Source organism: Engraulis encrasicolus, chromosome 4 (assembly GCF_034702125.1).
Source record: "Engraulis encrasicolus isolate BLACKSEA-1 chromosome 4, IST_EnEncr_1.0, whole genome shotgun sequence".
Lineage (NCBI taxonomy): Eukaryota > Metazoa > Chordata > Actinopteri > Clupeiformes > Engraulidae > Engraulis > Engraulis encrasicolus.
In genome coordinates this window covers 23,086,217-23,098,716 of record NC_085860.1, presented here as the reverse complement: position 1 = coordinate 23,098,716, position 12,500 = coordinate 23,086,217, and the positions used below count along the sequence as shown (strand labels likewise).

Sequence of the window (12,500 nt, the reverse complement as noted above, 5' to 3'; positions counted from 1 at the left end):
TCCTTGTCACAAGCAGAGACCAGTAGTGACCGTATGAGCGTCAATGTAGGGGTCTAAAGTGGGACTGGGTGCCCCACATATCAATATTTTTTCAATGAATATCATATGAATAGGGGGTGGGGGTCTATTTGCCAAGACACACCCTCCTAGTGACACAACAACTTTGGCGTTGCTTCTAGTCAGGCTAAGAGCAACATAAATATTGTTTCGGATCTCCGGAATAATCGGGAACTCCACCCACTTTGTGGGAAACCAGTCAACCAGTAGCAAACCTAGGGAGGCAGGTCAACCATGCCATTTGGGAAACGTTAATTGTTATCTTCTTGGTCAGGCCAAGTCTCGAAGAGATGTAAAAGTCTAGGGGTCTATAGGAGCTAGGTCCATGAGGCCCAGAATTTGATGTTAGGCCCCTGAGTGTCCGTGTTGCAAAGCGCACCCTGCATCAACCATCCAGCCTCAGGCACAGAGCACTGAGCTCCTAGTGTTTTGGAAGGAGGAGAGGTGCCAAGGGACATGGCACAAACAGAAACATGTGCGCAAGCATGCACGTACGCAGGCACACAGAGGAAGGAGCTTAGGTGCCAAGGAGAATGGCACGGACGTAGGCACACAGAAACACACACATACACAGACGTACAATGCATGTACGTGGGCACTCACACACATGGATGGAGGAGTGGTGCCAAGTACATTGGCTACTGCAGGTAATGGTGCTTTCGTGTGTGTGTGTGTGTGTGTGTGTGTGTGTGTGTGTGTGTGTGTGTGTGTGTGTGTGTGTGTGTGTGTGTGTGTGTGTGTGTGTGTGTGTGTGTGTGTGTGTGTGTGTGTGTGTGTGTGTGTGTGTGTGTGTGTGTGTTTAGAGCCAACAGCAGGGGGATGGATCAGTGGGTTTTGATTCAGAGCCTTCACGGTCTGCAAGGCAAACTTGGCGAGTGCACACACACACACACACACACACACACACACACACACACACACACACACACACACACACACACACACACACACACACACACACACACACACACACACACACACACACACACACACACACACACACACACACACACACACAAAAACACACAAAAACACACAAAAACACACAAAAACACGGATATACAGAGAGACAGACACAGAGACAGACACAGAGACACATCAGACAAAAACAGGAGAGGAGGCATCCAACGTTTTAAAATAGAAACACAGCTCGGCCAATTCACTGTACCAACTGACCCTTGTTGGCACACACACATCCGCACACACACACACACCATGCAAATATTTACCACACACACACACACACAGACACACAAAGACACACAAAGACACACACAAAGACACACAAAGACACACAAAGACACACACACACACACACACACACACACACACACACACACACACACACACACACACACACACACACACACACACACACACACACACTGTCTCGCTCACACACACACACACACACACACACACACACACACACACACACACACACACACACACACACACTGTCTCGCTCACACACACACACACAGACGGACTCACACACACACACACACACACACACACACACACACACACACACACACACACACACACACACACACACACACACACACACACACACACACACACACACACACACACACAATGTATTTACCATACAGTACGTACAGGTTGTAAAGCATGTCGGCCATGTTTCTGCGGTAGTACAGCGCGTTCCTGTAGGCGCGTTCAGCCTCCTCCATGTTGCCCTGGTTCTTCAGTACGTTTCCCAGGTTACCCCAGGCTACCAGAGAGAGAGAGAGAGAGAGAGAGAGAGAGAGAGAGAGAGAGAGAGAGAGAGAGAGAGAGAGAGAGAGAGAGAGAGAGAGAGAGAGAGAGAGAGAGAAAGAAAACACAATTACACAAACATCACAGGCAGCGGGGTCAATAAATGAAGAGAAACAGGAACACAGGCAGTCAAACAATCTAATCTAACAGCATCTCTAATTGGCAATCTCCTTTTTTTTAACTTTGTGTTGAGTTCGACCACATCCTTTGATAAAGCAAACACCGGACGAAAGAATAAGAATAGGAACAGCAGAAAGTCAGACCGGGTGAGATACGTACAAAAAAAAAACCTCATCTGGAAGATTGGATTGGATTCATATTGGAAAAAATGAAATGAAATAAATAAATAAAAATAAGGAGATTGAGGGTCAGGCGTGGAATAGCAAATGGCTTTTCCCCGAGTCTGTTGCAATACATGCGCGGCTAGTCATGAAATTAGCTCATTTTTTTCTAGTAGCAAAAGAAAGAGAGAGAAAGAGAGAAAAAAATACATTGAAGAGAAATTGGTTTGCAAATTGAGATGGGAACATGTTTCAGACATTATCCAGCTTGGTCTAGTCCTTCTGTGATGCTGGCAAAAGCCACGACATTTAAGAAACTACCCGCGTTCAGGAAAGAGACAGAGTGGTCAATCTGTCTGCGTCTGTTCCTTCGAGAAAGATTCTACTTCCCTACTTACGGAGGAATTTGGCATCCGTCTGAATTATAAACAGACTCGCAAGAATGCGGATAAATTGTTGCGTTGGTAACTGCGTCTGAATTAATAACTTGCGTAACGCTTTCTAAAACCGCAGCTCTGAAATCTCAAGAATGGAGCCCCGTCACACACACACACACACACACACACACACACACACACACACACACACACACACACACACACACACACACACACACACACACACACACGTGTGCACAAACGCACACGAACACGCACACACACACGCCAGGGTGTGTTTATGTCATCAGGTAAGGCATCCATTTTACATGATTTCATGCTGAAATGTTATTATGATAAATTTGCGGCCATTTAAGTGGCAGTTTAAGACATTCTCTGGAAGCTGTCAGCCCCGTATTTTTTCTCAGGTTTTTTTTTACATGCCACAGACAGGCCGAGACTGAACAACCCCAACTTACACTTCCAACAAATCCATTCGCCGTACAGGAAAACAAACAAGCCCGTAACCAAGATTAAAAATACATCCTTCCAAAACGGACTTGGCTGGCGCACTTTAAAGCTTCCTGAAACCTGTGGATGCATGTCCGTCCGCTTGGCGTCTCATTCCGGCATCCTGCATCCTGGACCCTTTTACTGGCTCGCTGCTACTGTAGTTTCCACAGTGGTACAGTCAGTGAGAGAGAGAGAGAGAGAGAGAGAGAGAGAGAGAGAGAGAGAGAGAGAGAGAGAGAGAGAGAGAGCGCAGAATATGCCATGCGTGCCATCACTGTGGGCAAATCTGTCCCACGAGATCACAGACGAGTGTTGGAGGGCGGCGATGACATTCTTCCAGGATATTACACATACTGTAAATACTGTCGTCTATTTGTGTTTGTGGGGAAATGGATGTGTGTGTGGGTGTGTGTGTGTGTGTGTGTGTGTGTGCGCGCATGTATGTGAGAGTATGCTTGTGTGTGAGAGAGGAAAAGCCTAATGTGTGTGTGTGTGTGCAAAGTTGAGTGTCCGTAGTGTATACAGTAAGTGTACAGTGCGTGTTTTCTAAGGTCGATGCTTGAGAAAAGGAAGTGAGCTAAGCGTTCAGCATCCTGCGCGGCTGGCTTTTATCGGCCCTCTATCATAGCCGGAGCTGGAAAGCAAACCTCATCTCGGCATTCCATTATTATTTAATCTGGACGCTAACAGCTATGGCCACCGGCCAAAACATCCAAACTATTGCCAAGCCTTATCAGAGGTTAGCGTGCTAATTAACTGTTGCATGCTTTGAAAGAAGCCATGTGATCCAGGGCTGATTAGCATTGGTGCGTCTGATGTTGTCAGTAAAAATAGGAGAATAAAAAACAACAAAAAATGTCTAATTAAACTGACAGAACACAGGCGAGCTGATAACGAGATAGAATGGCGTGGAAAACGGTGTGACATTATTGTAATTAGATAAGTGATACAGACACAAACACAAACATTAAGAACCAAAGCAAACAAATAAAACACGCCCAGAATCCACAGAAAAATAACATTAAAGGCTAAGTGGGCAGACTAATAGTCCTGTTACTCAACAACTAAAATGATCAAACAAGGAAAGGGTATTTGGTCTGAAAACCTATGCCATTGTAGTACACATTCCATTCATCCTCTTGCTGTGCTGCATAGAGAGGCATTTGCATTGTATTCCAAGAACATGTCAATAGAGGCTGCACAATAAAGACTCTAATCAATCAATCGCACCTTTAGCAGGGTTGACGGTGATCCCTGAGCGGTAGAGCATCTCCTCGTTCTGCCAGTCCTGGTTGCGCAGCACCGTCTTGACGCCAAACAGCAGCACCAGGCCAGCGCCCAGGTAGAGCACCAGGCTCTTGGAGGAGCGCCGCCGCAGCCGCACGCACAGCGCCCGCATGGCCACGGCCACCAGCAGGCAGAAGCCCATGCTGGGGATGTAGAGCACGCGCTCGGCCACCACGAAGCCCACGTAGAAGAAGAGGTTGGTGGCCGGAAGGAAAGGAATCACCATCAGGCCCAGGGAGAAGATGAGAACGTTCTCCGTGGTGGGGAGCGTGGTGGTGGTGTTGGATGCTGCGTGGTTCAGGGAGTGTGCCGCCTGGTGGACGTGGTTGTTGTTGTTGTTCTTCTTGGTGCCGTTCTCCATCCCGGGCGGATGCTCGTTCTCGGAGGAGCCGTGCTCCTGGTCCGAGCCCCCGCCGTGGTGGTGGTGGTGTCCATGGCCGTTGGTGGTGGTCAGCTTTCCGTTGGTCATACCCGGGTGGTGGTTGTGGTGGTTGGCCTTGCCATTTGACTCCTTGCCCCGGGTTGAAGAAGACCCTGAAGACGACGGGCGGAAGGGCAGCCCCAGACCGTACCAGCCTAGCACTAGAAGAACGACGTAGAAGGCCACCGTGATAAGGTTCCTGGGGTCGCCCACGCTCCGCACCAGGGGCAGGGCGTCCATGGACCAGTCGAAGCTGAGCGTGTCGGGGCAGAGGAGCAGCCAGGCGTTGACGGCGGGCAGGTAGAGGAAGGTGAGGGTGCGGGTCAGCAGGCTGGGGGAGTCGGCGGCCGGGTTGTCGGAGTTGGAGAAGTTGGGCGGCTTGTTGCCCATCCAGTAGAGGCGGAAGGCCAGCAGGGCCACGCCCCAGGCAGCCAGCAGGAACACACTGAGGAGCAGCTGCAGATTTTTCCTCTGGAGGACAAAACACAGAAATACATTTTTGTTAGAAAATGAGACATGTGACACAAGGAATGTTGTTATTATCTCTCTATGGCATAACCAGATATGGAAATGCTTGAAGAAGGTCATAGACAGAGACGTGTCAAGTATAAAAAAACCTCTGCAAATGTGAACAGTGTGTGGGAGCTTTTTTGCCTCTACGTTGGTGACCCAGTGGTTCCACTCCTACGCACCTGGCAAAAGGAGGTGTGCAAGAATTTAAAAAATTGTATAACCAGATATGGTGACCAATGCAAGAGCAAATGCCAACAAATAACCGAGACCTTTACATGACACACAGAAAGAGAGTTTTTTTTGTTAGCAAATGAGACATGAGACACAAGGCAGATATAGCGATAGAGATCAAACACTAACAACACTTGAGACATTCACATGAGACATCTACCACAAGAGAGGACAATTGTAATGAATGGACAATCAACAGTCCCTGTCCTGCTCATGGCGTCATTGCATAGGGACCAGCAATGTAATGAGGTTGTGTAAATTATGCAACAAGGGAAAATAAATGAAAAAATAAGTATATATATATAATAGAAGTGTGATAGAGAGAGAGAGAGAGACAGAGAGACAGAGAGAGAGAGAGAGAGAGAGAGAGAGAGAGAGAGAGAGAGAGAGAGAGAGAGAGAGAGAGAGAGAGAGAGAAAGAAAGGGAAAGAAAGAGAAATAAAATGAGATAAGAACCGGGAACAGACGTTGTGTACCGTGAGGTCAGAAATGTAATTTAAGCACAAAACACAGCCACAACCAGAGTGCAGAGATGTTCCAAACTAGTTTTCTGGTTGATTTGTATATTCGGACTCCTGGGCTCTGGTGTCCCAAGTGAGTTACTGAAGCCAGGCTGTTTTGCAAATGAAGCTGGAAGACCTCAGCTATTCTAAAGGCTTTTTGACCTTCCTTGAAATCGGAGTCAGCAAATGCTCTGAGTGCTCACAGACATTATGAATGACTGTGTGTGTTTGTGTGTGTGCTTGTGTGTGTGTGTGCGTGTGTTTATGTGTGTCTGTGTTTATGTGTGTGTGTGTGTGTGTGTGTGTGTGTGTGTGTGTTTATCTTCCTGTGTGTTTATGAGTAGGAGGTGAGAAGAGGAGATGAAGAAAAGCTTTGGCAAACGTTTCATGTTTCCTTAACACATTCTCAAGGCAAACACTGTGCAGAAAAACACACAGTACTGTCCACACACACACACACACACACACACACACACACACACACACACACACACACACACACACACACACACACACACACACACACACACACACACACACACACACACACACACACACACACACACACACACACACACACACACACACACACACACAAACGCGCGCACACACGCACACACACACACCCCATCATATAAACACCACTAGATCAGGCTGAAAACGATCAGATGACAATGACAAGATCCAGTTAGCTAGCTAGCTTCTTTTCCAGAACACCCTCCGTGACCCCAGCAATCAGTACTAATGAACTCAGGGCCCGCATAGCTACAGCGCTGCTTCGAATCCCTCGCGCCGGCCAAGAGAATGACAGAAAGGCATAAGTCATCGGCCGTTGGCAAGCGCACCCGCGGACGGTTGACGTCACATGCTGTGCAAAAAAAACAACACGAAAAAACCACGGCGTCCGATTCTCACCCCTCCACCTGGTCTTTGCTAAGTTAGACAAATAAACCCTGAAATATGGCCCAAACAGCAGCCTATCACTCATACTGCGAGGCCTCGATATTAAACACTTTCCGAGCGGAGAGGAGAGGAGAGGAGCGGGCCCCGGCATGGAAATGATTATGCTGTATTTATGGCGTGCTTGGGTCTTTTACACATTTTCTCCTGCTGAAGGGCTCTTGCTCCGGCTGCACTGTCCCCCGTGGGACTGCTTTTCTGCTGGATGAAAACGGCCTTCTGTGTTTGTTTGTCTTGGATGACCCCCCTCCAAACACACACACACGCACACGCACACACACACACTCTCACACACACATTATCAATCCTTACAGACAACAACCTCCCAAGAACACACTCTTCCGCGCCATTGGAAGAGCGGTGGCCAAGTACTAGGCCTACATACTCTTTCAGCTTGTATGAGTGTGTCGCTATTTAAGATATTTACTCTGATTATTAACATGTCGTACACTAGATAGTTTGTTCAACAAGGTCACAGGCACTTTCTGCACTTTTTACGGCTTCGTTCCTCCAACTAACCTCAACCTTCAAGGCTAATGTAGGCTGACCACATGGCTAACTGCTGCCGCCTGTGTTATTGACTTGGTGGGCTTTAGCCTCTTCTGTCATCTGGGCAAACATTTTCTTTCTTCAAAGCTGTGCATTTTTCCACCACTCCTCCTTTAGCAGATGGCGATTCCCGTAAACTCCCCTGTTTACCATTTAAATGAAAAGTCACAGCCAACAAGCGAATCCCTTCAAAATCCATTTGATCTGGCTTTCTGTCTTGGGAGAACTAGGGGGTTAGGGGGCATGTGTGTGGGGAGACGGGAAAACGGTGTGATGGCGTTGGGAGGACACAACAGAGTGCAGGCAATGGCTATTGATTTTCTTACTGTCTTTTGTCATTTCTATAATATCCGATGAGGATGGACAAGCCCTCTCCGGGGAAATCAGGATAAATAGGTCTCTCGCTCTCTCTACGAGCAATCGAATTATCCATCTCGACGCCGAGAATCCCATCCCCTCTGGCGAGAGCAGCGGAGCAAAAAACAACAAGTGCGCAATCCCGCCGAGACTCCAAACACTGCATTGTACCCGGCAATATTGGATTTTTCTCCCCCTCAAACTTGTTTCTTCCATGTCCTCATTCTTGCCCTCACGCTGCTTCCCACATGTCTCCATTGTAGTAGTATCACAATAGCACAAAAGACAAAAGGTGTTAGTATAGAGATGTAGAGGTGTAAGCCAGCAATGAATTCCTTTCAAATATTGGTAAGATGGTGGCAAGCCTCGAAATCAAGCTCTGATCTAGTTCTGGTTTCAATGTAATGTATGCTTAAAAAACTGTGTTGCAATTTAAACTCTGAAGCGAGTTTCCCACCACTCTTACATGAGATACAGATGATACACAACCTCCATACTGGGATTTGTCCTTAGGCTTACAGCAGAGACAGTATCAGAGACAGATTTATAGGCAGAGTACATCTGCATGTACAAGGAAGTACACATAGACCCTAGCATAAAGATGAGGTACAGTATTTAAGAAAACAACAAGGTAGTGTTCAGGCTTCAGGACGTCAGCCTATGGTTCGACACTGACTGCGTTTCAGTAAGCACACTTCTCAACGCAACGCCTGATGTACCGCTGATGCAAGTAGCACTCGCTGCATGTCTCGCTGCCCCCCCCCCCACACCCAAACAAAATCCACATGAAAAGCAACAGGGGTTTGCCGCTGTGCAGTTTCGCTTTTCATGTGCTAACCCAAACAACGGATGAGCCGGCCATACCTTAGAGACATCAATCTGTCACCAGGAAGTGGACCTGTGAGTAAATCACCTGTGCCCCTCCTATGCCTGTCACATCGGCTCCGCTTTATCTCAGTGCAGGTTGGGATAGATGTGGGATAGACGTATGGGAGGCAACGCCTTTTCCTTCCAACCGGAAAAAATCCCCCTCAAGAGTGAAGTATAGGCTACCGCAGTGAGTATTCTTGGATCATTATGGGCTGTACAGTATGTACCGAATATGGCACTTATCATAAGAGTGCATAGCAAAAAGGGAATGATAAGAACACACTGTGGCCTCTCTGTTGTGTCCTGGGGTTTGCGAGCTTCCGGACTCTGGTGGAATATCCTAATGGAAAATGGCTCTTGCCGAAGGGAAGAGGTCATAAAAAGACGATCCCAATGGTGTCTTTAAAAACGGATAGCTAAAAAGGCATGGGAGAAAGAAGAGTGGGGATGGGAAATGGAAGATATACAGTCCCAAGAAAAAGTTTGTACACCCTTTGAAATTTCTTACCTTTCTGTTAAAATTGGTCATAAAACATGGTCTGATCTTCCCGGAAATCACAAGAAGGAACAACCAGAGTCTGCTTTAACTAATTCAACCCCAACATTTACAAGTTTTCATATTTTCATTGGCCATACGATGTAAACATTCACAGGACAGCAAGGCATAAGTAAGTACACCCTAGCATTCAATAGGTTTTAACCCTAAGTTAGTCACAATAACCTCAACCAGATGTTTCCTGTAGTTGCAGATCAGATTAACAAAACAATCTGGATGTATCTGGTCTCCCTCTTCTTTAGAAAACTGCCTCTCGTCAGCAAGGTTTGTGGGATGTCTGGAGTGCATAGCTTTCTTGACTTCATGCCATATAATCTCAATTGTTTTTTGTCAGGGCTTTGACTGGGCTATTCCAGAATGTGTATTTCATTATTATGAAGCCATTCTAAAGTTGATTTGCTTCTAAAGTATGGGTTGTTGTCACATTTCAGGACCCATACTCTTGTGTGCTTCAACTGTTTGACAGACTATCTCACTGTTTTCAGTAAAATATCTCGATAAACTTCTGAGTTCATTGTTCCACTGATAATAGCAAACTGAAAAGGGCCTGAGGCAGGAAGGTAGCCGCATATAATGATGCTCCTGCCACCATACTCAAAGGTGGAGATGATGTTTTGGTGAAGGTGTGGTTCTCCAGTTCTCCTCCAAACATGACATTGTGTCCCTGAACCCCTGAACAATTCAACTTTGGTTTCAACGTTGGTCTACAGAATATTTTGCAGTAATTCTATGAAGCATATAAATGCTTTTTTGCAAACCTCAAAGGTGCAGCAATATTTTTTTTGGTCAGAAACCCCATTCATTTTAGATTGGCAGAATTAATCCCATTTTTAGCTATTCTTGGTTACATCTCCTCTTCTGAGTATGGTGGCGGGAGCATCATTATATGCGGCTTCCTTGCTGCCTCAGGCCCTTGACAGTTTGCTATTATCAGTGGAACAATGAACTCAAATTTATTGTGATATTTTACAGAAAAAACGTGAGGAAGTCTGTCACACAGTTGAAACACACAAGAGTATGGGTCCTGAAATGTGACAACAACCCATACTTTAGAAGCAAATCGACTTTAGAATGGCTTCATAATAATGAAATACACATTCTGGAATAGCCCAGTCAAAGCCTTGACATAAAACAATTGCGATTATATGGCATGAGGTCAAGAAAGCTATGCACTCCAGACATCCCACAAACCTTGCAGACGAGAGGCAGTTCTCTAAAGAAGAGGGAGACAAGATACAAACAGATTGTTTTGTTCATCTGATCTGCAACTACAGGACAAGTCTGGTTGATGATATTGCAACTAACTGAGGGTTAAAACCTACTTAATGCAAGGGTGTACTTACTTATGCCCTGCTCTCCTGTGAATGTTATGGCCTTATGACCAATAAAAATATGATAACATGTAAATGTTTGGGTGGAATTAATTAAAGCAGACTCTGGTTGTTCCTTCTTGAGATTTCCAGGAAGATCAGACCATGTTTTATGACCAATTTTAACAGAAAGGTAAGAAATTTCAAAGGGTGTACAAACTTTTTCTTGGGACTGTATATATACCGGGATAGATGTAGAGATAAACGGAGGAAGAGAGAGAGAGAGAGAGAGAGAGAGAGAGAGAGAGAGAGAGAGAGAGAGAGAGAGAGAGCAGTGTGAAGAAGTGAAGATAGAGGAAGACACAAAGAACAAATGAAAGAAAGAAAGAGAGACAGAGAAAGACAGAAAAAAGAGAAAGTTCAGTCTCTGATGGGAAAGGCAGAAGGCTTTATCATATTCCATAGCACTGAAACCAAAGTCTCTGTGGGAAACGTTGTGGCCAAATGCCAGGGAGGGACGAGTACTGTGCTCTAGAAACCTTTAATGTATTAAAAAAAACACCAGAGAAGGATGACATGGTCTAAAATAAATACATTTCAAACATGGCATTAAAGCATTGGTACCGTTATTTGATTAAATAAAAGGCGAAGGAGGTAGTGCATGGAACACTGGCCCATGTGTTGTAGATTAAGGCCGACCTCCCTTAACTTTGTGCACATGTGACTTGCTAAAATAAAAAATATTGTCTTTTGCACCTCGTGGTAGATGTCAGCTGACAGGTAAAAAAGAGGAGAGGAAAAGAGAGGACAAAAAAACATGTAGAGTAACAACAAAAATGCTAATCTTAGAGGGGCTGTTCTGGAAGCACTTTGTGTGCGTGTTCAAATTGAGTTGCCTGGCAACCTAAAGGTCAGCAGTCGAAAATGCAAAATTATCAGCACAAATACATCCCTCAAACAGAAGGTGCTGCAGAATGAATAATTACATGAAATGAAGAGAGAGGCAGATGAGGAGGAGGAGGAGGAGGAGGAGGAGGAGGAGGAGGAGGAGAAGAAGAAGAAGAAGAAGAAGAAGAAGAAGAAGAAGAAGAAGAAGAAGAAGAAGAAGAAGAAGAAGAAGAAGAAGAAGAAGAAGAAGAAGAAGAAGAAGAAGAAGAAGAAAAAGAAGAAGAAGAAGAAGAAGAAGAAGAAGAAGAAGAAGAAGAAGAAGAAGAAGAAGAAGAAACAGCACAGTGACACCGGAAAGCAGGTTGCCGTTCGTCACAGGTCGTGACAAAAACACCTATGAGCACGCCCCGTTAAACATCCCTCTCTGGACCACGCATTCTCTCGCACCGACGTGCTGTGTCCAATATGATTAAGTCTCACGCTTGCACCACACGCTCACGGCCACACAATGTCCCTCTGCTGCGGGAGGGGACGGCTGGGGAGATTGAGTTATTACGACTGCTTGGCCTCCATAATCTATTCTTTTAATGAAGTGGAAAAGCGAACTGAACTTTGATTATCTGACTTCCGTCATTGAGTGTGTGGGGGTGTGTGGGCGTGCTGGTGGGTGAGTGGGTTGAGGTGTGAGGGGGAAGGCAGTGTTTGAGGTAAAAACTGACTCGTTCGAGTTAAATTAGTCAGATTGAGACTGAGAGACAGAGACAGAGGGAGAGAGAAATAGAGAGAGAGTTGAAATAAAATAAAGGTGCCTGTGTGTGGTTTTCACTGATTTTGTGTGTCTGTGTGTGTGTTTGTGTGTGTGTCTGTGTGTGTGTGGAGAGAGAGAGAGAGAGAGAGAGAGAGAGAGAGAGAGAGAGAGAGAGAGAGAGGGAGGGAGAGAGGGAGGGAGAGAGACAGAGAAATACAAAGAGAGATAGCTTTAACAAAGAAAGACAAAGAGAAACCGAGATAAATAAAAAACAAAAGCTTCAATTCCACCTTTGGT

At 45.8% G+C, this 12,500-nt stretch overlaps 1 protein-coding gene across 1 annotated transcript in view; it reads right to left on the bottom strand.

Moving 5' to 3' along the window:
• The window catches only part of tmtc2b (transmembrane O-mannosyltransferase targeting cadherins 2b), a 217,266-nt gene that overhangs the window by 68,005 nt on the left and 136,761 nt on the right, over window positions 1-12,500 (bottom strand). Inside the window, exons 3-4 of the mRNA XM_063196900.1 lie at window positions 4,241-5,189; window positions 1,681-1,795 (exon numbers count right to left, since the gene is read on the bottom strand). Coding sequence (XP_063052970.1) covers window positions 1,681-1,795; window positions 4,241-5,189 — 1,064 coding nt within the window. The remainder of the gene's footprint in view (window positions 1-1,680; window positions 1,796-4,240; window positions 5,190-12,500) is intronic.